The sequence below is a fragment of the Cucurbita pepo genome, chromosome 12 (genome assembly GCF_057944985.1).
Source record: "Cucurbita pepo subsp. pepo isolate OVF chromosome 12, ASM5794498v1, whole genome shotgun sequence".
NCBI lineage: Eukaryota > Viridiplantae > Streptophyta > Magnoliopsida > Cucurbitales > Cucurbitaceae > Cucurbita > Cucurbita pepo.
Genome location: NC_141809.1, coordinates 11963256 through 11987117, shown reverse-complemented (window position 1 = coordinate 11987117; position 23862 = coordinate 11963256). Strand labels below are relative to the sequence as shown.

The 23862-nt window shown below is 35.2% G+C and overlaps 2 protein-coding genes and 1 long non-coding RNA gene across 4 annotated transcripts; all 3 read left to right on the top strand.

Annotated features, from left to right (window-relative positions):
• The first annotated feature begins 1132 nt into the window (after window positions 1-1132).
• LOC111806436 (protein Brevis radix-like 3) lies at window positions 1133-4837 on the top strand. Of its 2 annotated transcripts, none has more exons than XM_087128786.1 (6): window positions 1133-1730; window positions 1990-2111; window positions 2457-2830; window positions 3753-3891; window positions 4002-4372; window positions 4596-4837. In XM_087128786.1, exons 2-6 carry the CDS (start codon window positions 1992-1994, stop codon window positions 4672-4674), a joined length of 1083 nt encoding a protein of 360 aa, XP_086984912.1. In that variant the 5' UTR covers window positions 1133-1730; window positions 1990-1991; the 3' UTR covers window positions 4675-4837. The 2 variants fall into 2 exon arrangements, with proteins under 2 accessions (XP_086984912.1, XP_023547515.2); XM_023691747.2 differs by having other exon boundaries at window positions 1134-1730; window positions 1912-2111.
• Window positions 4838-5636: 799 nt separating this feature from the next.
• On the top strand, window positions 5637-12295 carry LOC111806435 (uncharacterized). Its single transcript, XR_002816808.2, has 2 exons — window positions 5637-5882; window positions 10999-12295. It is a non-coding gene; the product is annotated as an uncharacterized LOC111806435 (long non-coding RNA).
• Window positions 12296-15795: 3500 nt separating this feature from the next.
• LOC111806434 (protein BIG GRAIN 1-like A) lies at window positions 15796-17341 on the top strand. The gene has a single exon (XM_023691746.2). It carries the CDS (start codon window positions 16113-16115, stop codon window positions 17301-17303), a length of 1191 nt encoding a protein of 396 aa, XP_023547514.2. The 5' UTR covers window positions 15796-16112; the 3' UTR covers window positions 17304-17341.
• Window positions 17342-23862: the final 6521 nt, after the last annotated feature.

Here is a 23862-nt window from a genome sequence, read left to right as displayed (position 1 = left end):
TGAGATCCCATGTCGGTTGGAGAGAATAATGAAACTTTCCTTACAAAGATATGAAAGCATCTCAATGTGTTTTAAAACAGTCCAATTGACAATATTTTTTAACGGTATATAATAATTTTTTTACTTATTCAACCATTTTTTTTTTAAATTCATGAAATTACTGAATAATTAGACCCTATTAAATATAAAGTTTATTTTTATAGCTCATATATCAGATATCTTTTTATTATTAGTCACAAAATTGAAATTTTAAATATTTAATAATTAAATAAATATAGGTATAATATTTTTTTAAATTGGTTAGGTATTTTAAAAATAAAAAAAAAAAAACATACACAAACACAAAAATTAATGAATTAAAATAATAATTATTGAAACGGAATATTTTGGATTTGGGTCAGAAACACAACTGGCGACAAAAACGGTGCGCTCAGTGCTTCGGTTCCGTTCCGTTTGGTTTTGCGTGGAGATGGCGCTAAGCCATTTATTTCTCCCAAGTCGACTCGGTCCCTAAGCGGCTCGGGAAGCCCTTCCCTCTACGCCCCCAAAATGACAGCCAATCAAATTACCTTAATTTATTATATATTTATAATTAATATTTAATTTAATTTATAGCTTGTAATACTTTTTTTTTACCATTGGTAATTTCCTAACGCTAAGCTATTCCCACAATAACATTTTAGCGAAGGGGTTTATTACTCATGGTAAATAAGGTAAATATTATAGTTGGGTCAGATAAAAAGTTAATATCAATTTGATTAAAAGAATTTGAGGTATTACATAAAATATTATTAATTAATTTAATTTTTTTATTAATTTTTTTTGGGGTATAATTGCTACGTTACAATATGATATATATAATTTATAATATAGAGAAATATAATTGTGCATTTAAAATTTAATTTATAAGCGGCGTATATTAAAAACATAATATATTAATTTTAGAATTTATACAAATAAAAAAAAAAGTGAATTAATTTAGATTTATTCGGCGATAAAGTAATAAAAATTTTAATGGATAGAAGTGGAAAGTTAGTGGTTTGAAATGATTTATTTATTTATTTTTTCTTTTGATTTTATTTTAGATCCAAAAATGTTGGTAGTGCACGTGAGTGGGTCACCAACCTCGTGTCTGAATCATATCAAATTCTCAAACACAAAAACGCCTCTCCTCTTTCTTCCTTTCTGCAGAGGCGGCGGCGGAGGTCCACGGCTGCGCTACGCATTCAATACATAGCCACATAGGGCGGCTCTGCGTTGCTTCGCGCCGGAGCGAGCGTTATGGAGTGTAGAGAAGTACCTCTGTACGTTTCTGCAGCCCAAATCTCAATGGTCCACTGAGAGAAGAAGAAGAAGAAGAAGACATTGAGTGCGTTTCACTCCTCGTAACTGGCTTTCACGCTGATCGTCGGAAAAGGAAAAGCAGAAAAGAAAAGAGAGATTAAAGTCTGCTGGAATGAAAGCGATTGAAGGGAGGAATGGAGGAAGGAAGAATCTGATGAATGTGTGTGTGTGTGCGCGCGCTTAAAGTTTCGTAGCCACGAAACCCTCTTTTTCTAATCCCGACGATTCGATTCGATTCGATTACTTCCAATCCAATCGACTTTTTCGTTCTTCTTCTTCTCCATAATCGGTTTCTTTCTCTTTCTACGGGTCCTGATTGAAAGTTATGGAAAGCGACTGCTGGACGTGATCGTTTAATCTTTTGCCTTTTTCTTGTCCTGCTACTGGTGAATAGTTCTCTTCATTCCATTCCATTTGCTTTGCTTTTCTGTTTTTTGTTTCTTTCTTTTATTCCATTGCTTTATTCTTCCGTATTCCTTAAGCCTTTCGATTTTAATCTTCTTTTTCTTAGTTACTTTTTGATCTTGGTTTAGTTCATAAGAGACAAGATCTTGTGATTCTGCGCAGTTACTGAGCTTCTCGAACTTGGTTCGCCTAAAGTCATTCGCGTTAAAAAATTCAGTGGATTGTTGCTTTCTGTACCAGAGATGTTGACGTGCGTAACCTGCTCGAAGCAACAGAACAATGGATCTCTGCACCAGCAGGAGGGAGAAGAATCCGTTGCTACACCGAGGACTAAACAAACAATCAAGGCCCTCACTGCTCAGGTAAACATTTCCGTTCTGTGTTTCTGTTTCTATTCTCCGAATTTCAAGGAAATGAAGTCTGTGGCTGCTTGGTTCGTACAATTTGGAGGGAAATTTTATCTTATGGAATCGTTGTTGATTGAACATTTTGAAGATATTTATGTTCTTCCGTTTTCATTTTCCTTCACTTTCTCTGGAATCAAAATGGAGGAACAAGATAATTGTTCGATTTTCGAAGTTGGGGAAAAGAGGACAGATGATGAATCAATGTGAAATTGACGTGTTCCGATTGTTTTCTACTTTCTTGAAAGCTCATTTTACTGTCGAATTGATGTTTATGGCTGAAATTCTTTCTTCGACTTTCAGATCAAGGACATCGCCCTGAAAGCCTCTGGAGCTTACAAGAACTGCAAGCCATGTTCAGGTTCATCGAGCGACAACCGCAAGTATAAATATGCAGAATCTGATTCTGCATCAGATTCGGCGAGGTTTCATTGTCCTTACAGGCGGAATGGGAGTTCAAATTCCACACCAAGGCAATGGGGAAAGGAAATGGAGGCCAGATTGAAAGCTCTGTCAAGTGGGGAAGGAACTCCAGCTTCAGGGAGTGGACGAACTGAGATTGTTTTCATGGAAGAAGACGAACCCAAGGAATGGGTAGCGCAGGTGGAGCCTGGTGTGCTTATCACTTTCGTTTCATTTCCACAAGGAGGAAACGATCTCAAACGAATTCGTTTCAGGTAAATCATTTGGATTTCAACTGTTGCTGAAGACATCAATTTGTCTGGAAGTGGTCCACTTGTTTGTTTATCATGCATGTGATATCCCATATTGGTTGGGGAGGAGAACGAAACATCTTTATAAAGGGTGTGGAAACCTTTTACTAGCAGACGTGTTTTAAAGCCTTGAGGGGAAGCCCGAGAGGGAAAGCCCAAAGAGGATAATGTCTGTTAGCGGTGTGCTTGGGCTGTTATAAATGGTATTAGAGCCAGACACCGGGCGATGTGCCAGCGAGGAAGCTGTTCTCCGAAGGGGGTAGACACGAGGTGGTGTGCTAGTAAGGATGTTGGGCTTCGAAGGGGGTAGATTTGGTGGGAGTCCCACATCGATTGTAGAAAGGAACGAGTGCTAGTGAGGAGGCTGGGCCATGAAGGGGGTGGATTGTGATATCCTGGTTGGGGAGGAGAACGAAATGCCCTTTCTAAGGGTGTGAAAACCTTTTCCTAGCAGACACGTTTTGCCTTGAGGGAAAGCCCGAAAGGAAAACCCAAAGAAGACAATATCTGCTACCCATGTGCTTAAGGTTTATACACGGTTCGAAGATTGCTATAACTAAATTTACCATAACTCATCTGCTTAAACCCTTAGATTAATTGGTGATTTGATATGGTATTAGACTGAAAATGTTTGGATAGTTTGTTATCTGGTGCTATGAAACTTCTCCAGATTGCTTCCCAATAAGATCTGTACTTACCTTGTCCTGTGAAATAAGCTTAGGAGGTGGAGTCTTGTGATTTGGTTTGGATTAAACATTCTATTTCATTCCCTTCTTTTCCATGCTTGTGGGTATAAGAATCATGAATTTGAATATCATAAACGCATTAAATCTTCCTGTAATTGCTCATGATTGATTGCTAAGACTCGTTTTCTTTCATCAATCAGCCGTGAATTGTTCAACAAATGGCAAGCTGAAAGATGGTGGGCGGAAAATTATGAGAAGGTTATGGAATTGTATAATGTCCAGCAGTTCAACAGCGAAGCTTTTCCCCTCCCGCCATCCCCTCCACTGTCGGAAGACGAGGTGAGTTTTGAGCATCGTACTAATCGTGATATAAGTCGAAGTTTTGAAATGGTTAAAATTACTTTTGTCATGTTTGCAGTTTGGAATGATAAGTGTAATACTTTTTCCAGGGCTCCAAGATTGAATCTGCCAAGGACAGCCCTGCTACTCGACATTTGACCAACCAGCGGCTTCCTCAAACCTCCGATCACCCAATGGGAAACTCGTCATCCGAGTCACTCGATCACCATCCTAACCAACCCACTCATGGCTATGATTTAGCTTCATCCATGAAACCCTCCAGTGCAAACGACGCCAAGATCGAGACACCATCTGTAGATGGTTCTGTGAGGACGAGTGAGGGAGACCAATCAGAAGATTTTTCTGTAAGTAATGCCAGTGATCTGGAGACTGAATGGATCGAGCAGGACGAATCAGGAGTCTATATCACCATCCGGTCTCTTCCCGGTGGTTCGAGGGAGCTGAGACGCATTCGATTCAGGTAAAGAAACTGTCTCTACTTAACAAGTCTATGATAAATTGGTACAGAATTTAGCCTCTTAAACTACACTTACAGCTTGATCTTAAACAAACTGTATTGTCAATTGTCATATGTTCATCTTGGTTGGTATATTAAACTGGAAACCATAGTCAAGGTCTGTGTTCGGAATCATCTTGTTCTTGACTTACCTAAAAAATCTAACCATAGTTTCGTTTTGATCCAGTCGAGAAAAGTTCGGAGAAATGCATGCGAGATTATGGTGGGAAGAGAACCGAGCTCGGATACAAGAACAGTATTTGTGATGGGGTATAGCTTAATGGAATTGCATCTCTGCCTCTTTTTCTTTCAATTTAGACTCTCTATGTGACTTATGATAGTAGGGATAACAGAATCTATACTGATGTTCATTCTGTCTCTCATTTCAGAAAGATTTCTCTTTCCATGGGCTTTTCAATGGCCCATTAAGCTCTCTGATTTCAGGCCCATTTCAGGCCCAAGTTTCTGGGCATCTTCTTCGATGTCTGTCTTGAATCATTGGATTGGAAATAGAGAATTATTGACCTTTTAAAAATATAGATTTTTTTTAAACATTAAAAATAATCGTTTATTATTTTTTAGCCATAATTTGTTTAACCCATATGTGATTTAAATACACTAACACATTACTACATATACTTAAATAATATTAATAATTTGAGTCAAAATAAATAGAACAAAATTAGTTAATACAAATACTCAAATAATGTAAATAAAGTCAAATAAATAGTGTTAGACGAACACGACTCTCCACAATAGTATGATATTGTCTAATTTGAGCTTAAGTATGCTACTACACCTTTGGAGATCACAATTCTTTGTTCGATATTTGAAGATTCTATTAACATGGCTAAGTTTAGGGCATGACTCTTATACACGTTAAATGAACACGACTCTCCACAATTGTATGATATTGTCCACGATACACGTTAAATGAACACGACTCTCCACAATTGTATGATATTGTCCACTTTGAGTGTAAGCTCTCGTGGGTTTGCTTTTGCGCTTCCCCAAAAGCCCATGGGTTCCTAATAATTCCCTAAATTAGGGCCCACACCAATGGTGAGGATGGTGTGAATGGTGAGAGTATTCGTTGATTATAAACTCATGATCCTTCTCTAAATTAGCTGATGTAGTACTTTCATCATCCCATGATAATTATGAAGTTTGAACATTTTAAAAATTAATCAAATCATTATGAAATATATGTGTAATGATATATAAATGAGTGAATTTTTAAAATTTTTAATTTACAAAAAATCATATAATTTAAAATTTTGTGATTTTTTCAAAATTAATTTTAACCAAAGGCTTTGGACGGCCTTAGTTGTGAATGAGATAATCCATTGTGTGCTGTTGAGATTTCAGAGATGTTGAGGGCCGTTGTACGCTGCTGATCGAAGCAGCTCTGCAATGGATGATCTCTGCTCCAACACGAAGGAGTAGAGCGCTAATTAAAGCACTTAGTCCGCAGGTATAATACTCGTCGAGCTGTTTTCTACTACTGGAGTAAAAAGAAAATGCGTTTTCCTTGTTCTTGTGGAATTTTCTGATTAGAATCTTATAGAAAAGCATGAAGAAGAATTAGATGAAATTCACATTGATTTTTAGTTGCTTTCGCTTTTTCGATAATGACTAAGAATCTGAAGAGACGGCTTGATAGTCGTTCTGTTTCTGAAATTGGAGCAGTGATTTAGGTAACGAAATGAACTGGATGGTTTCGTAGTGGATCTGACTGTTAATGAGGGCTTATTTTCATCCATTTTTTGATCTATCAAGAACGTGAAATCTACAAAGGCATATGAACACATTAAACAGAATCCAGATTGCATAGTCAACATACTCGATTTTTTTTTTCTGTGGATCAAATGTTTGTCATCTTGTTCTGGTAGTGATAAGTGTGGCCTTTAACTCTTTCAGTGTCTTTGAGATCTGAGTTCTTTTTTTCCTTGGTATTGCAGAAATTAGAAATATGAATTGACATTTTGTTTGCTTCCAAGTGTGTCCTTCTGTGGGACCTAACCCCTGAAAAACCCCTCAAATTACTCTCGAAAAGCCTAGAAAATGAAACATTTATCCTTCACCGTTGCTTGGGTCAAGAATCCGAATCTTTCTTTTTGTGCTGCTACTACTCCTAGAGCGGGAAAAGGATAAGAAAACACAAAGTGATCTCTTAGTTTTCCAACCCTTCAAAAAAGTATAATCGTCAAATAGCTCATAGGGAATCAGAAGCAAGCGAGTAGGGAGTGGAATTCCTTTAAAAAGCTTTCACTTAGAATTCTACCGGCAAGTTACTATTGAGGATTGTTGGAAGAGTCCCACGTTGGCTAATTAAGAAGATGATCGTGAGTTTATAAGTAAGGAATACATCTCCATTGGTACGAGGCCTTTTGGGGAAACAAAAAGCAAACCCATGAGTGTTTATGCTCAAAGTGGAGAATATCATACCGTTGTGGAGATCCGAGATTCCTAACAGTTACTTCTTAGTCCCGTTTCTTCATTTCTCTCAGTTGTTGCCCCTTAAAAATATCAGAATACATGTGCTACAGAGTTATGAAATACAGTTATCTAGCAGGGACATTGCCTCTTTTTCTTTTTGTTCCATCAGCCGTGAATCGTTCAATGGATGCGTAGTTTTCAAAACTTGACTTGGATCAGGCAACAAAATAAGGAAACCAATTGGTAGAAAAGTATAGATAGGCCTAATTTTCAAAAACAAAAAATTAAATGTTTATCATGTTGAATGAAACAGGGACACTAAATCCGTATCCGGGCACTGCCTATGGCAGAATAGGGAGTTTGGGCATTTGGCTTCAGGTATTGAAGATTTGCTATTATGAAATTGACACTTTTTTGCCCATTAGATTAGTATATTACATCTACAGAGAACCAGTTACTAGCTTGTGAGCAAGAACTGCACAAATTTAGGATCTTTATAGCTTACTTTTTGTAAGTCTTCATTTCTGTTTAGCAAAACCAACTTCAAAGGAGTGTTTGAAGTGAAGGTTTGAGTTTCAAGTTTAGATTAAGATTCGAACCCATGTTTCTTCTATTGGTTTGTCGATCCAAGATTTATTAGACAATCCTATTGGTTTGGCAGTAGTCCAGACCCACTAATTCACGCAATTTTTCTAAGGTTAGGCTTCCTGTACCTACACCCCATGGACAGACTTGGTTAGCTTAAACTTCTTTAAGTGCTCCTCTTAAACTGCAGACTTTAACATTCCCACACTTGAATGCCAAGCCTGCACCCCATAGAAGTAATCGTGTAACTGTATAAAACTGATTTTCAGAGCTCAGCGGATAAAACACCAATTATTTTCTCTAAAGTCAAATATTTGTTTTCCACTCTTACATTCAAATTGAAAAGAAAAGGGAAAAAAAAGAAGAAAAAAAACACAGAAAACTGATTATTTGTTTACTTGCAACCTGTTTGATTTGTGATCGTAGATACTAAATGTGAGATCCCATATTGGTTGGAGAGTGAACGAAACATTGTTTATAAGGGTGTGAAAATCTCTCCCTAGTAGACGCGTTTTAGAACCGTGAAGGAGACGGTAGTACGTACCGGGCTAAAGCGGACAATATTTGTGTGGGCTTGGGCAGTTACAAATAGTATCAGAGCCAGACACCGGGCGGTGTGCCAGTGAGGACGCTGAGCCCCATGGGAGGTAGATTGTGAGATCCCACATTGGTTGGATAGGAGAACGAAGCATTCCTTATAAAGGTGTGGAAATCTCTCCCTATTTGACGTGTTTTAAAATCATGAGGCAGACAGCGATACGTAACAGACCAAAGCGGACAATATTTATTAACAGTAAGCTTGAGCTGTTACGCTAAATATCTAGGATTTAAATATTTAAGATAATAATAGATGTCTTTTACTTGATGTCTAGATGTATGTGGAAAAATGAGTGTTGGAGAATTAAATATAGCAGAATTAAAACCCAAGTTGGAAAGTGAGGCTCTATGTTCATAATTACTATTACGGCTTTTGTCTGCTTTTGACTAATGCAATGTGGCTGCTTACTGTTTCTCATATTACATAATCCTCTTTCTTATATTTCTCTTCTTAGACCCGCGACTGTGGATTTCTGTCGGTATGTGGATAGTAATAGTTAACTTGAGTTATATTGCCTGTTAGGAATCAAATAATATGGTGAAAGCTAGTGCTAGTTATATTGGAGAGCAACTTTGGCTATAGATTAATAGGCCAAACGTATAGTTTAATGGACAAAAACATCATTCATAAGATTGACTGTTCAATCTTCACTCCATAAATTGTTGAATGAAAAAGAGAAAGAAAGCTATAGATCAATAGGAATCGAAGGATGGTGATAGCTAGTGTTAGCTATGTATATATTTTGCAGGAGAACAGAACTTTCAAAGAGAATGAAAAGAATCTTAGCTAATTCAATGACAGGAATAAAAGGATGGTAAAAGCTAACCATACCTAAAGATGGGTAGGAATGAATAGTAGGATGGTGAAAGCTAGCTAACTCTGGTTCCCATTTGAGTTTGAATTTTTCTTTTCTAGGAGCTCCAAATTCAAATATCTGATTTTTTTGGTTAAGAAGTTAACCTTACCTAAAGATTGTTAGGAGTTTAGGAGTGAATAGAAGGATGGTGAAAGCTAGCTAACATTGTTTCTATTCACACGATTTAGCTTGAAACTACCGGAGCTAGGAATTCAAATTTATAATCTTTTGGTTAAGAAGCTAACCTTACCTAAAGATTGTTAGGAGTGAATAGAAGGATGGTGAAACATTTACCCGACTTAGCTTGAAACTACTGTTTTTTTCTTTTCTTCTTTTGAAGCTAAGAATTCAAATATCTGATCTTTTGGTTAAGCTCTACCCATATACCTTAAATAGTTGAGTGATATTCAAGTTGATATGTCAATGATTCTTCTCAAAACCACAAAAGTCGTAGATCAAAACGTTTGTAGAGGGAGGCCAATAGTCCATAGTTAAAACGATTTTAGACCAATGAAGTGAATCAACGATCTTAGACCAATGAAGTGAATCAAAATGGTCTAGAGCGCCCATCCGTTTAAAATAATGGATGCTCTCTCATCTAAGAAAAGGGAATGGAAAAAAGAAATTAAAAGAAAAGACAAGGGGGAAAAGTAATTCCCATTGGAATGATGAACTTTATAAAAGTTGAAGGATTAAAGTTAAAATTTGAGCATATTTCACATGATTAAGAAAAGAAAAGGGTAAGTTTGATTCCTCTACCACATGTTATTCTAAGCCCTTTGAGACTTGTCGAATCTAATTGGGGGCTGCATCCCACTATCATCATCAACTCTCATTATGATATATCTCCTAATGTGCGAATTTTGGGTCCCTAACATCGAATTCCAATTCTATCTTTCATATTTTCGATTAAAATTACAAGTTTAGTCTTTAAATTTTAAGATTCGTATGAAATAGGTCTAAGTTTCAAACTTTAGAAAGTATTTGATATTTAAGTTCATACCCTTTAGATTTCATATCTATAAGTCTTTGAACGGTTAATGTTTTATATATAAGGTATTTATTAAACACGACGTTAAACGTTTAATAAACCCATTGAATGTTGGAGTCCTGCCATGGCTAATTAAGAGGAAGATTTTGGGTACATAACTAAAAGACATTATCGTTATTGGTACGAGATATTTTGAGAAAACTAAAAGTAAAGTGACAAAAGATTATGCTCAAAGTAGATAATATTGTACAATTGTAGAGGTTTGGCTGACTCATTAATGGTATTAAAGCCATGGTATCATAGTCATGTTCTTATCTTAACTTAACCATATCAATAGGTGTAACGACCCAGATCCACCGCTAGCAGATATTGTCCTCTTTGGGCTTTCCTTCCGGGCTTCTCCTCAAGGCTTTAAAACGCGTCTGCTAGGGGAAGGTTTCGACACCCTTATAAAGGATGATTTGTTCTCCTCCCCAACCAATGTGGGACATCACAATAGGGGACTCTACCCTATCTTCGCACACATATTTCATCGGTTTTCTTTTTTAATTTTTTAATAGAAACTGTGAAATCCTACCCCTACCCCTATCCCTATCCCTATCCCTCTTGATCTCTTTAATTAAGTGATTTGTTTTATTCTAATCTATTTCTTTAGGATAATCAAATCATCTCTCTCTTAAAATTATTTTTTAAAAAAATGAAAAATAAAAATAAAAAAGCTCTATGACCACGAACACAATTATTGTCCCAATAAGAACCTCTCTCTCTCTCTCATAAACACACACGTATGCATATGAAGGGATGTGTGCAATTTTTTTTATTTATAAATAATATATTTGTTTGTTTGTTTATTATTATTATTAGTTTAGACATAAGCATAATATCTTGTTTAGAAATGTAAAGTAATTTCATGGATTCCATTCCTCTTTTTTATATATATATTTGATATTCCCTCTTCCAATATATTTGACATTTTGGAATGTCTTTCACTATAAACATGAACCACAATATTCTTTTTCCATTTGACTTCTATTCCTACCTATCTTCTTGTCAAAAATAATTAATAATTTTCATTTGACTTTGATACCAATAGTTACGGTTGTACTTTTTTAACTATGCAGTGTTTGATCTTGATATGCTCACGACAAGCTTTAAGCGGAACTCGAGCTCTATATTCATTTTGTCCCGGCTTTGTGGCTTCATCAAACTTAGGCGAGGTTTGTTTTCGTCAACCGAATATTACTTGTGTAAAATCCAAGTTTGTTTGTCCACACACGCTGCTTTGCCTCTATATTAGGCCAAGTCATTTGACTCAACTTTGCCTCTACTCGGGGCCAAGGTCTCTTGATACGATGTTGCATCTCATCGTCTCATTTTGATTCTCAATTAACATGACCCATATGTCTTCACGTCATTCCAAGTCACGGGGTGTCGTCGGCCATCGCAGCTCACTCGATCATTCCATCTAGAATGAGCTCACTTGTCGTTCATAACATTGGGACATCTCGAACATGCAAGAGAGAAAAAAAATAGAGGTAGATAATAACTTCAACTTTCATATTAGTCTAAACCTTACTCATTTCAATTTAACCTCCACATTGGTAAGGAATTGAGTTTAACCCACCGTAGAGAACTGGTCATATATGAGCTATCTCAATTACTCGATATTGTGAAGTTTGACATTATACCTCATCTAGTTGAAAATAATAAAAATAACAAGATCATGAGATTGAACATGGAGCGGTTTCATGTTATCTCGGTGACGTAAATAGGTCGGTATCATCATTTAAAAGGGGTGGGGGTGAGGGTAATTAATTAAGAGATAAACTAGTTAATATGAAGCATGCAAAGACCTCCAAAGGAAGCTTTGAATGGAACTATTGATTGTTGTTGGAAGTGTACTCAATTGGGTTGGTGCCATTGTTTTCATTCTCTCTTTTGAGTGTGTTGAGAGATTTTAGGGTTTCAAACCTAAAACACAAATGATTAAGATTAAAATGTTGGGTTTCTAATTTTTTTTTTTTTTTTTTTTTTTTTTGGTTTATATATAATGCATATTTAGATCATTTTTTTTTATTATTTTAGTTCGACCATTTTGATCTCTTCATTTTCATTGCATCTCTTTTTTATCGGGATTTTAGCATTACATTTCATTCACGAAATTTCTTAAGATACAGCCCAGAATAATATTCATTATACATAAAATTTATGCTAAAATTTTGCAGGCAGTATTAGAATTAGAGATGATCTACTGTTTTATCATATCTGTACATACTAAGATAATCTACTGTCTTATCATATCTGTACATACTAAGATAATCTATTGTCTTATCATATCTGTACATACTAAGATAATCTACTGTCTTATCATATCTGTACATACTAAGATAATCTACCGTCTTATCATATCTGTACATACTAAGATAATCTACCGTCTTATCATATCTGTACATACTAAGATAATCTACCGTCTTATCATATCTGTACATACTAAGATAATCTACCGTCTTATCATATCTGTACATACTAAGATAATCTACCGTCTTATCATATCTGTACATACTAAGATAATCTACCGTCTTATCATATCTGTACATACTAAGATAATCTACTGTCTTGTCATATCTGTACATACTAAGATAATCTACCGTCTTGTCATATCTGTACATACTAAGATAATCTACCGTCTTGTCATATCTGTACATATTAAGATAATCTACCGTCTTGTCATATCTGTACATACTAAGATAATCTACTGTCTTCTCATATCTGTACATACTAAGATAATCTACCGTCTTATCATATCTGTACATACTAAGATAATCTACCGTCTTATCATATCTGTACATACTAAGATAATCTACCGTCTTATCATATCTGTACATACTAAGATAATCTACCGTCTTGTCATATCTGTACATACTAAGATAATCTACCGTCTTGTCATATCTGTACATATTAAGATAATCTACCGTCTTGTCATATCTGTACATACTAAGATAATCTACCGTCTTATCATATCTGTACATACTAAGATAATCTACCGTCTTATCATATCTGTACATACTAAGATAATCTACCGTCTTGTCATATCTGTACATACTAAGATAATCTACCGTCTTGTCATATCTGTACATATTAAGATAATCTACCGTCTTATCATATCTGTACATACTAAGATAATCTACCGTCTTGTCATATCTGTACATACTAAGATAATCTACTGTCTTCTCATATCTGTACATACTAAGATAATCTACCGTCTTATCATATCTGTACATACTAAGATAATCTACCGTCTTATCATATCTGTACATACTAAGATAATCTACCGTCTTGTCATATCTGTACATACTAAGATAATCTACCGTCTTGTCATATCTGTACATATTAAGATAATCTACCGTCTTGTCATATCTGTACATACTAAGATAATCTACCGTCTTATCATATATGTACATACTAAGATAATCTACCGTCTTATCATATCTGTACATACTAAGATAATCTACCGTCTTGTCATATCTGTACATACTAAGATAATCTACCGTCTTGTCATATCTGTACATATTAAGATAATCTACCGTCTTGTCATATCTGTACATACTAAGATAATCTACTGTCTTATCATATATGTACATACCGTCTTCCCATCTTCGTCTCTGTCTCTTATTTCAATCTCCATCCCTATTTTTGTTTATTTTCGTATGGATCATAACGAACATTCTCTTATTTCAATCTCCATCCCTATTTCAATCTACAATATTATAACATTTCATAAGCCAAAATATAATATAATATTTAATGTAAGTTTTAAATTTTTAATATTATATATATATATATATATATATATATACTTACCAAGTAAGTAAAGAAAAAAAAAAGTAATAATATATATTTAGACACCTAATAATCATTATCATACAAAGTTGACAACAACATGCAAATCTTGAATCACCCATTTCATATATTTAGTTTCATCTACAATAAGATCTAACATCATGATTGAATCTTTATTTGGATCCAAGACATATCCCAATTGCCTTATTAAAAAAAGATGACTATGTTTCAAAGTAGTTAAGTCACATTAACATGATTGGGGATCCATAAATACTTCCCCATGACTACAATCAAAACTCATGATTCAATAATGTCGTGTATGTTCTTGCTTTGTTCGATATAATTTTAGGGTTCGATCTAGTTGGACCTATACATATGATCTATAGTATTGGTTAGACACAGACCTCTGGTTTCTAGATTTGATCCTTTGCTTAAAAGTAAATTTTTTGCATATCTTGACCAATTCAAGGTGAAAATAGGGTTGCTCGAGTGGAAAAGCAAGAACAGGAGATGGGATTAGACGACCCAAGAGTGAGGAAGAAAACCCTGAATCCAATTTTGGCTAATACGAACGCACAAAAGAACGAAAAGGGTTGTGGGAATGAGTGAATTTCTTTGCACTAGAGGTGTTCGTGAGTTGAATTTGGACGAGTTGGAACGTTTTATAGACCTATATATATATATATATATATATATGTATATGTATATGTATATGAATGAGGTTTAGGGTATTTGATTTTAGGGCTTTTTAGGGTTCCTTTGACTGTGGGCAAAGTTCCAAGTCCTCCACAACAAAGTTGTCATGCGCCCAAAGAATTATGATGAGAAGCTGCCGCATTAGTTGACCTTTTTTTTTTTTACTCATAAGAACACACCAACTACCAAACATTAACATAATAACACTTCTTCATACGAATCACACGTTCGAAACAAAAAACGTCTATCCTATTAAAGTCGGGTTAGCTCAACAGTATTCAGTATGTACTTTTTTCTAGGAGTTTAAATTTTCATATCATCACTCGTACTAAAAAAAGTCAACCGTTAGCTTATTAGAGATGACATCATGTGAGATAAGGTTGAAAAACGAGCCTTCCGTCCAGGTATTGTTTATTGTAAATCAACATTGTTTAAAAATTACGTAGAATCCTGTAACAATAAAATATTAAATAGTCAGAAAAAATATATAATGGGAACAGAAACAAATACGTGATCTACGAGAGTACTAGAAAAATTTTCTTTAAATTCTTAAATTCTTGTTCATTACTTTTAGAATTTAAACTCGAAGAAATCGAGAAATCTTTAGGGTTTTCTCGTAGGAAAAATGGTCCTTCGTTACACTCAAAATACTACCATTGCACTAATTTTTTTTCCAATTTTTTAAAATTTTCCAATATAATTTAGATGTCAATATTTCTATAAAAAAAAAATAATAATAAATATGCACTTTCCATCTTTTAAAAGTTAAAATGTTTACCATTTTTATTATATTCATATTAATAATTTTTTTATTATTTTTTTATTTTATGTTTTATGGTTTATTTATCCATTGACATTTGAAAATGTCTATGTATATTTAGTATTTTGAATGTAATTTAGTCAAATATTCTCGAGAGTTTGAATTTCGATTGAGAATCAAATTCATAATTTAACCATAAAAATGAGTCATGTGGGTTGAGTTGGAACGGAAAAATCTCACCAACTCGAATTTCGTGAGTTCGTCGGGATAGTAACTCGAGTAATCCAAATAAAGTTTACAACTCAACTCACCAGAAGTCAAAGATTTACAAGTAACAATGCATTATTAACTTTGGTTATAAACGTCAAATATTCTTAATCTATGTTAGAGTAGGGCTGAGTTCTAACCCGTTCTAACCCTGTTTTCAGGGGGGTCGGTGTAATTGACTCAACCGAAAATGTTAACTACTGAACCAACTCTGACCAATCTAAATTGAAAAAAAAAAAATAATAATAATAAATTAAAAATATTTACCGTAGCGATGGTTTGGCACCCTGGCTGATTCAGCTTCCCGTGCAAGCGCTGAATGGCCGTCGCTCTTATAAGTGCCTCTGAAGCACAGCATCACAGACACACACACACACACTCTCTCTCTCTTCAGTCATTTTCTCTGCGCTTTCTCTCTCCTCTGTTCAAGTTTCGTTCTCAGGCGTGGCCTTCTCCTCTCATCATTCTTTCTCTCTTTTCTCTCTCACGAAAACTCCATTGATGATCATTTACATTCTCTCTGATCTGCAACACTTTTTCCCTCTCTGTTTTTATCCTTCATAATCATACCTTCACCACAGCTTTTGACGCTCTTTCAACCGGACAGCGACCACCGCCATCCATAATTGTTTCGGTTTCAAGTTTTTTTTTTTTCTATATAACCATTCATCCATGGATGTTTGGGATAAACAACTGCAGGAAGATCGACACGGCCGTCATCGGAAGCAGAATCCGTCCTTCTCTTCCTCTCTTCTTGACGCTATTTATCGCTCTATTGACGAAAGCAACGGCGACGAGAGAGAAGAACAGGTGATCTTGTACAGAGAGACTATGAGGAAGAAGCAGAGCATTGGTTTTGAAGAGGATGAAGATGATAGGTTGAATTTCCGCCGCGCTTGTATGATTGAGAAGTGGATGGAAAAGAAGGTGAGTGAGAAGGTTGTTGTTCGTCGGAGTTCTATGGTGGATTTCGATCGGAAGGCGAGGAATGTTCGCGATCGTGATTTTAAGAAATTGATGAATTCGAGTTCGAGTTCTTCGGAATCGAGTTCCGGAGGGGGATTTTCTTCGTCCGAATCGGAAACGAGGTCATCTCCTTATACAATGCAAAGGCCGAGGCCGATTAGAACAGAGAAGCCTCAATTCGAGAAGCCGAAGAACGAAAACGGCTTCGTGAAGACGAAATCGAAAGCCCTAAAAATCTACGGAGATCTGAAGAAAGTGAAACAGCCAATCTCTCCTGGCGGCCGTTTGGCGACCTTTCTCAACTCGCTCTTCAATGGAGGAAGTCCAAAGAAACAGAAATTCACAAATTCCGCCAAGCAAAATGACGCTTGTATGAGAAAATCAAAATCCTCTCAAGGATCGACGTGTTCTTCCGCATCGTCGTTTTCTAAGTCCTGTCTAAGCAAAACACCGTCGTCAAGCGAGAAACTCATCAACAGTAGCAGTACAAAACGATCTGTGAGATTCTGCCCTGTGAGCGTGATACTAGACGAAGACTCTCGGCCTTGCGGTCACAAAAGCCTTCAAGACGAGCTCGGTCTAATGGCGGCAGCGACAACTCTGCGAAACGCTATCAGAAACGACCATTGCCGAGCAGAGGAAGCTTCAAAAGATCTGATGAACAGTTTCCAAAAGAAGATCAATGACGATGTGTACATAAACAGAGAAGAAGAAGACGACGACGACGACGAAGACGAAGATGACGACGAAGATGCAGCGAGTTGTTCGAGCTCTGATCTGTTCGAATTGGATAATCTCTCCTCCATCGGAATCGAAAGGTATCGCGAAGAACTTCCAGTGTATGAAACTACGCATTTCAGTACGAATCAGGCCATCGCCGATGGATTAATTTTGTAATAATAATTAACCAAAAAAAAAAAAAAAAAAAAAAAGAATTGATAGTAAAAGGTTTCTATTAGCCTTTTGGAATTGGTGTCTTGGGGGTTTAGATGAACAATAACCAAAAAATTTCCCTTCCATTTTCCTTGGCCCTAATTTTCTTTTACTCTTTATCTATATTTTTCCGATCCGTTCTTATTTTTCATAGTCCAGCGTAGTCGTTCAATCACAGTTTACTCGTATCAAACTCGTCGGTTATTATAACATTTAGATCGACAATTGAATAAAGACGACCGTATTCAACTACTCGAGTTACATCTAAATTCGTTAGGACATAAAAAGAAGTTTGAGAATACAACGAAGTAAAGACAACAATATTCAACTACTTGAGTTGTATCTAAATTTCGTTAGGGTGTAAAAGGAAGTCTGAGAACACAACTGAGTAAAGACTATAACATTCAATCACTCGAGCTGTATCTAAATTTGTTAGGGTGTAAAATGAAGTCTGAGAACATAGCTAAGTAAAGATGACAATATTCAACGACTCGAGTGGTATCTAAATTCATTTGGGCGTAAAAGGAAGTCTGAGAACGCAATTGAGTAAAGACAACAGTATTCAACGACTCGAGCTGTATCTAAATCCATTAGTGCATAAAAGGAAGTCTGAGAACGCAACTGAGTAAAGACGACAATATTCAACAACTCGAGCTGTATCTAAATTCATTAGTGCGTAAAAGAAAGTCTAAGAACGCAACTGAGTAAAGACGACAGTGTTCAACGACCGAACTATATCTAAATTCATTAGGGCAAAAAATAAAGTCTAAGAACGCAATTGAGTAAAGACGACAATATTCAACAACTCGAGCTGTATCTAAATTCATTAGCTCATAAAAGGAAGTCCGAGAACACAATTGAGTAAATACGACAGTACTCAACAACTCGAACTGTATCTAAATTCGTCATAGCATAAAAGAAAGCCCGAGAACACGAAAGACAAAGGTAAAAGCAAAGGCAAATTTTCTTGAGAGAGAGAGAGAGAGAGAGAGAGGGATTTTCCTTTAGGACATTGTAACGTAGGGACATGTTTTGCTTTAAGACAACAATGTCTTCATGCATTACGAATCATTGCTGCCGGAGACACAAGTTTTCCGGCAAACAAACCAAACAGTTATTTTCTTTTCTTTTCTTTTCCTTCCAAACAAACAGACACCAAACACAAACATTCATCATTTAATACCTTAGTAAATATTTGGTTAAAAAAAGTGAATTATTTAATATATTAATTCATACTAACAATATATATATAAATAAATATTTTTTAAAATACATAAATAAATAAATAAATAAATAAAGTAAAAGAAAGGTGTGGTCTCCAAAGCAATGGACAACAAGATCCAACCTTTGATCTCTAAACCCCTTTGATGTCAAATTTTGGTTGCCTTCAAATCAAAGAGTTTATATTTTCAAACATTATATATATATATATATATATATTCCACCGACTTTCACCTAAAGTATATTGCTAACATACATCCTTTTCAAACTTCCACATCATTCCTATCCCAACCAATTTGTACCATTCCGTCTTTCTCGATCGATGTTTTGCATACCTTCACAGTGTTGCTTTTGGTTCCACTTAAAAGGGCTTGTCCTAATAGAAATAGTTGTTCTCTGTACATATCTTCTTTCCCGAACGAGCATTCTGGGTGTTTCTAAATGTAATTGGAACGTTAACACTAACTTCTAAGTATCGTCTTTAGCTACAAATAAAGAAGAAACCTTGCTCCGTAATACTGAATGTTGCATAACTCGATGACCCATTTACTAGCACGTCAAATAATGGTCACACGAAGATTCATTATCTGTAGTCGTTTAGCTCATCAAGCAATGGTCACACGACTCTCGACTATCATAGAGATTTCTTATCTAGAGCTGTTTAGCTCATCAAGCAATGGTCACACGACTCTTGACTATCATAGAGATTCCTTATCTAGAGTCGTTCAGTACATCAAGTAATAGTCACATGACTCTCGACTATTCGTACATTTCTTAAAGTTGGGACTGATTTGGTTGGTTCATCACGTTTTTTTTTTTAAATAAATTAATTAGAGGGAAGAAAATGTAACTTTATTGGGAGTCGCAAAAAAACCTTTGAAATTAGAGGTACAAAACCACATGGGAAAGGGCTATATATAACCAATCCCAACCCATTTCTTGCTATTTTATTCACAATCACAACTAGTTTTAGGCCCCATTTCCTACATAATTCCAAAATAATTCATATCTTTAAATAACCAATGAAACCCCAATATAACCTTATAGTCCTAAAATACATGTGTGGGGACTCCCTTTTCGTCTCGTTTTGAGTATCAAATTTGAAAAATGACCCAAATCTATCCCGATCAATTTGAATTAGACTAAATAAAATTTATGTATTTAATGACATTAGCACGTGTATTAATTAACTGTTAGGGTAACAGTTACTATGAGCATAGCTCCAACGGTAATTGACATATACTAATTCTTTTTAGTAGAGATGTTCATTTAACATATGGGGCTCGAGAACCGTAATTAACTGTAACAACCCAAGTCCACTGCTAATAGATATTGTTTGCTTTGACCCGTTATGTATCGTCGTTAGTTTCACTGTTTTAAAACGCGTCTACTAGGGAGTGGTTTCCACACTTTTACAAGGAATGTTTTGTTGCCCTCCCCAACCAATGTGGGATCTCACAGACATAAAGTAATTTTTTTTAGTAGTGATATTTATTTAATTTGTAGGGCTCAAGACCTGAATGAGGTGGGAATTTGGAGAATGGGAGAGAGGGTGGAGGGACATTTGGCCCGGGATGAAGATTATATTCTCTGTCCCTGATGATAAGGATCACGGTGTTCCAAATGTTCCAATTGGACCTATTACACGATCCAAGGCAAAAAATATTCAACAAACATTCATTCTTCATCTACAAAATTGGATAGGCTTGAGATTTAAGGGGATCGAGATTAAATCATGCCGACTAACTTCTTTAGTGGTCGAAAGTTTGTGTGTGGGGAGACTATAAATACCCACACATTATTATATAAAAGATGAGATTGTGAATGAATGAAATCGAGACTTTCACTCTTAGAAATCAGAACATATCTTTGCAATTTCTAAGTTTCATGCAATTCTTGTGGTAGATTGTATTTGATCCTTTCAATCAAACCTTAATCAAGTTCGATTGTGAAGTGACTCAATTTAGAACAAGGTTCCAAATTTTGCTTCTACATCTTTGATCTTTGATCGTAGGAGGTAATCTAATTCTAGCCTTATCTCTTGGTTGATCCGAAGTTTGTATAAAAAATGTGTTAATTTCTTTGATTCAAGGGTTCTTGTTTCAACCAAAGCTTGGATCGTTGTGCTAAGTATTAGGGTTGCCTTATCACCGGACCCAAATCTCCACTCGGTTTTATCCCGTTTGATTTGCTGATTATAAAGCAATGTCTTTTTTTTAAAAAAAATTAAGTAAAAAAATTGTATAGAAAAGAAAGCCTATTGCTAAGCCTAGAGTCAAAAGTTTCATAGGCTTCAAATAAATTTGTTTATGTATATCTCATTTAGATTTGGAGCATTGAATTCTTTATGGGCCCTCCCTATATCCTATACTTTTAGACTTTGGGTTATAATTTTAACCCTATCTTTTATATCAATATTTTTCTAATTATTAAAATTTATCTTACGATATCTCGGTGTGTCACATCACGCTTCGTTAATTCATAGTACTATCATTACCGTCAGTGTCACTTAATAACAACAAAAGCCCATAATTTAACATTCGGGTAAAATTTTAAAAGCGGTGAAAATCACTTTCAACCGTGTTTTTAATAAGTCAAACTCAATTTAATGTTGGGTTTTATAGTTTCAAACATGATTTTATACCGTCGAAATTGGTTTTGAATGGTGAAAAACGTGTGTTGTAGTGGTTTTAACCATTTCAGAATAATTCCTAAAATGCCCTTACTCTTCTTGTGAGATCCAATATCGATTGGAAAGAGGAACGAAACATTTCTTATAAGGGTGTGGAAACCTCTCCTTAGCAGACACGTTTTAAAACCGTGAGACTAACAATAATACGTAACGGACCAAATCGAACAATATCTACTAGCGGTGGGCTTAGGCTGTTACACTTTCGAAAACCCATAATTAAACTCACTGTAATTGATGCAGAAGTGTTTCTAAAATCAGTGATTCGAACCTCTAATTTTTTCGTCGAAAATATACATTACACATTTTTTGGCTCGAAACGAGAAAAGACTAACGTTCATGTCCCAACAAGTGTACGGTATGATATTAATTATCCGAACAATATAAGACTAAATTGCTAGCAACTATGGGACAATAGTAGGACCATAACATGCACCACAAAAACTTCCAAACGTTTAAATATTTGGCCATGCATGTCGCTCAACCACCAAGCACAAGCCTATGGTACTTACCAAATCTCGTAATTATACGATTCAAAAGTTTCACGTACCTCCACAATAGTACAATATTATTAGTTAAGTTCTCGTGACTTTACACAAGAGCTCGTTCTTATCCGGTCTAACTCTTCTTTGTTTCGAAGCACACTCTAACTGTATGGTAAAACCTAAACACGAACCAGACAAAGTTAAGGAATTTTCACTACAAACATCTGTCACGAAGGTCGGAATAGCATACTTCCACAATAGTATGATATTGTCCACTTATGGTCTCGTGATTTTACACGAGAACTTGCTCTTCTCCTTTTTAAAACACACTTTGATAAAACTTAACTACAGACCGAATAAACTTAAGGAACTTTCACCCGAACATCTGTCACAAAGGTCAAGAATTGAATCTTAGACCCTAAAACGTTTAGCATACCTCCACAATAGTACAATATTATCCATTTAAGCTCTCGTGATTTATTTTTCATTATATTCGGGTTCGATTGTGTTGTCCAATCTAATGGAAACCAAATGGAGGTCACTTCTGTCTTTTAAGTGCGTTTGGTGGGAATGAATGTTATCCCTTTTGTTTTGGCCAAATTATTTGGAAGGGTGTTGTCTAAGGGGGACCTCCCTTCCTCCTCTTTCTTGCTTCTCATTTTTGTCCTCTCTTTCATTTATCTACTATTTTCTTTTTCTTTTTTTTTTCTTTTTCTTTTTATTTTAGTTTATATTTTTTAAATCAACGCTAAATTAATAATTATTTTTATACTTTTAAAATTTTCAATAATTCTTTTAGAACTAAAAAAAAAAATTCAAAATTATCTTTTTATTAATTTTAAATGTTTCCAAAATACCATAACAAAATGTATTAATATTTATTTTAAAATTTTATTTTTTAGACGGGTATTAACGGTTCCAATCATATACTAACAATAAAAATATTTTTTAAATGTTACAAAATATTTAAATGTGTTTTTGATATACCGAAAAAAAAAATTAAATATATTAATAAAACTTTTAAAAGTTCGAGTGTAATTTTAGAAGTTTAATGGTGTTGGATGATGGAAGTCCCACGTCCGCTAATTTAGAGAATGATCATATGAGTTTATAAACAAAAAAATACTCTCTATATTGGTGTAAGGTCTTCTGGGGAAGCCCAAAGCAAAGCCATGAGAGCTGACAATATCATACCATTGTGGAGAGTCGTGTTCGCCTAACAAATGATATTTTGAAACAATATATTAATTGTTTCCGATCAAAATGGAGTGTAAAAGTATATTTAATTTAAAATTTTAAAGGTCTTATTTTTTTTTTTTTTAATTCTCCATAACAGATTATTTTAAAATAGTGAGATTCACGGTAATATGTAATGGGTCAAAGTAAACAATATTTGCTAACGGTAGGCTTGGACTGATACAAATGGTATTAGATCCAGACACCAAGTAGTGTGCTACGAGGACGCTGACTTTCAAGAAGAGTGGATTGTGAGATCGCAGGTCGGTGGGAGAAGAGAAGGAAACATTTTTTTATTAATTTAATCTAAAATTAACCATTTATTATTTATTGAAAAAATGAAGAAGATTGGTGACGCAATAAAAGTGAAAAATAGAAGTGGTGGGCCCACTAATGCACTCCGAAGTCTGGCACCCAAGCGTGCTACGAGACTTTCTGTCTCTCTCCTCTGTCTAATATAACTTTCTCTCTCCTCCCTCCGCACGTGACAGATTGGGCCCTCGTGTCGCAGCCTTGTCGTGCATGCACACGTGCGCCCAGATCTACCCACTAATTAAAAAAAAAACTCAAATTGTACTAATTAAATTAAAATTTTAAAATTACATCAACCAAATTATACTTAAGCTTGATTAAATTTCTTGGTGGACCATAATAAATTAAAATTTAAAATTTTATATTCTCACTTATTATATTTAGGAAGGCACACGAGTTAAGTTGAAGAAAACCTTTCGGATCAACTAAAAGTTTCAGGTTGGTTGGGTTGATGTATCAGCCTAAGCCCATCGCAAATAGATATTATCTGTTTTGGCACATTAAGTATCGACGTTAATCTCACGGTTTTAAAACGTATCTACTAACAAATAGAATGCTTCGTTTCCCTCTCCAACCAATG

Bases quoted from the DNA above. Each gene is read 5' to 3' on its own strand.
- LOC111806436 (XM_087128786.1), top strand. From the start codon at position 1,992: ATGTTGACGTGCGTAACCTGCTCGAAGCAACAGAACAATGGATCTCTG. The intron at 2,831-3,752 runs GTAAATCATTTG...TTCATCAATCAG, and splicing joins CTCAAACGAATTCGTTTCAG to CCGTGAATTGTTCAACAAAT. The intron at 3,892-4,001 runs GTGAGTTTTGAG...TACTTTTTCCAG, and splicing joins CTCCACTGTCGGAAGACGAG to GGCTCCAAGATTGAATCTGC.
- LOC111806434 (XM_023691746.2), top strand. From the start codon at position 16,113: ATGGATGTTTGGGATAAACAACTGCAGGAAGATCGACACGGCCGTCAT.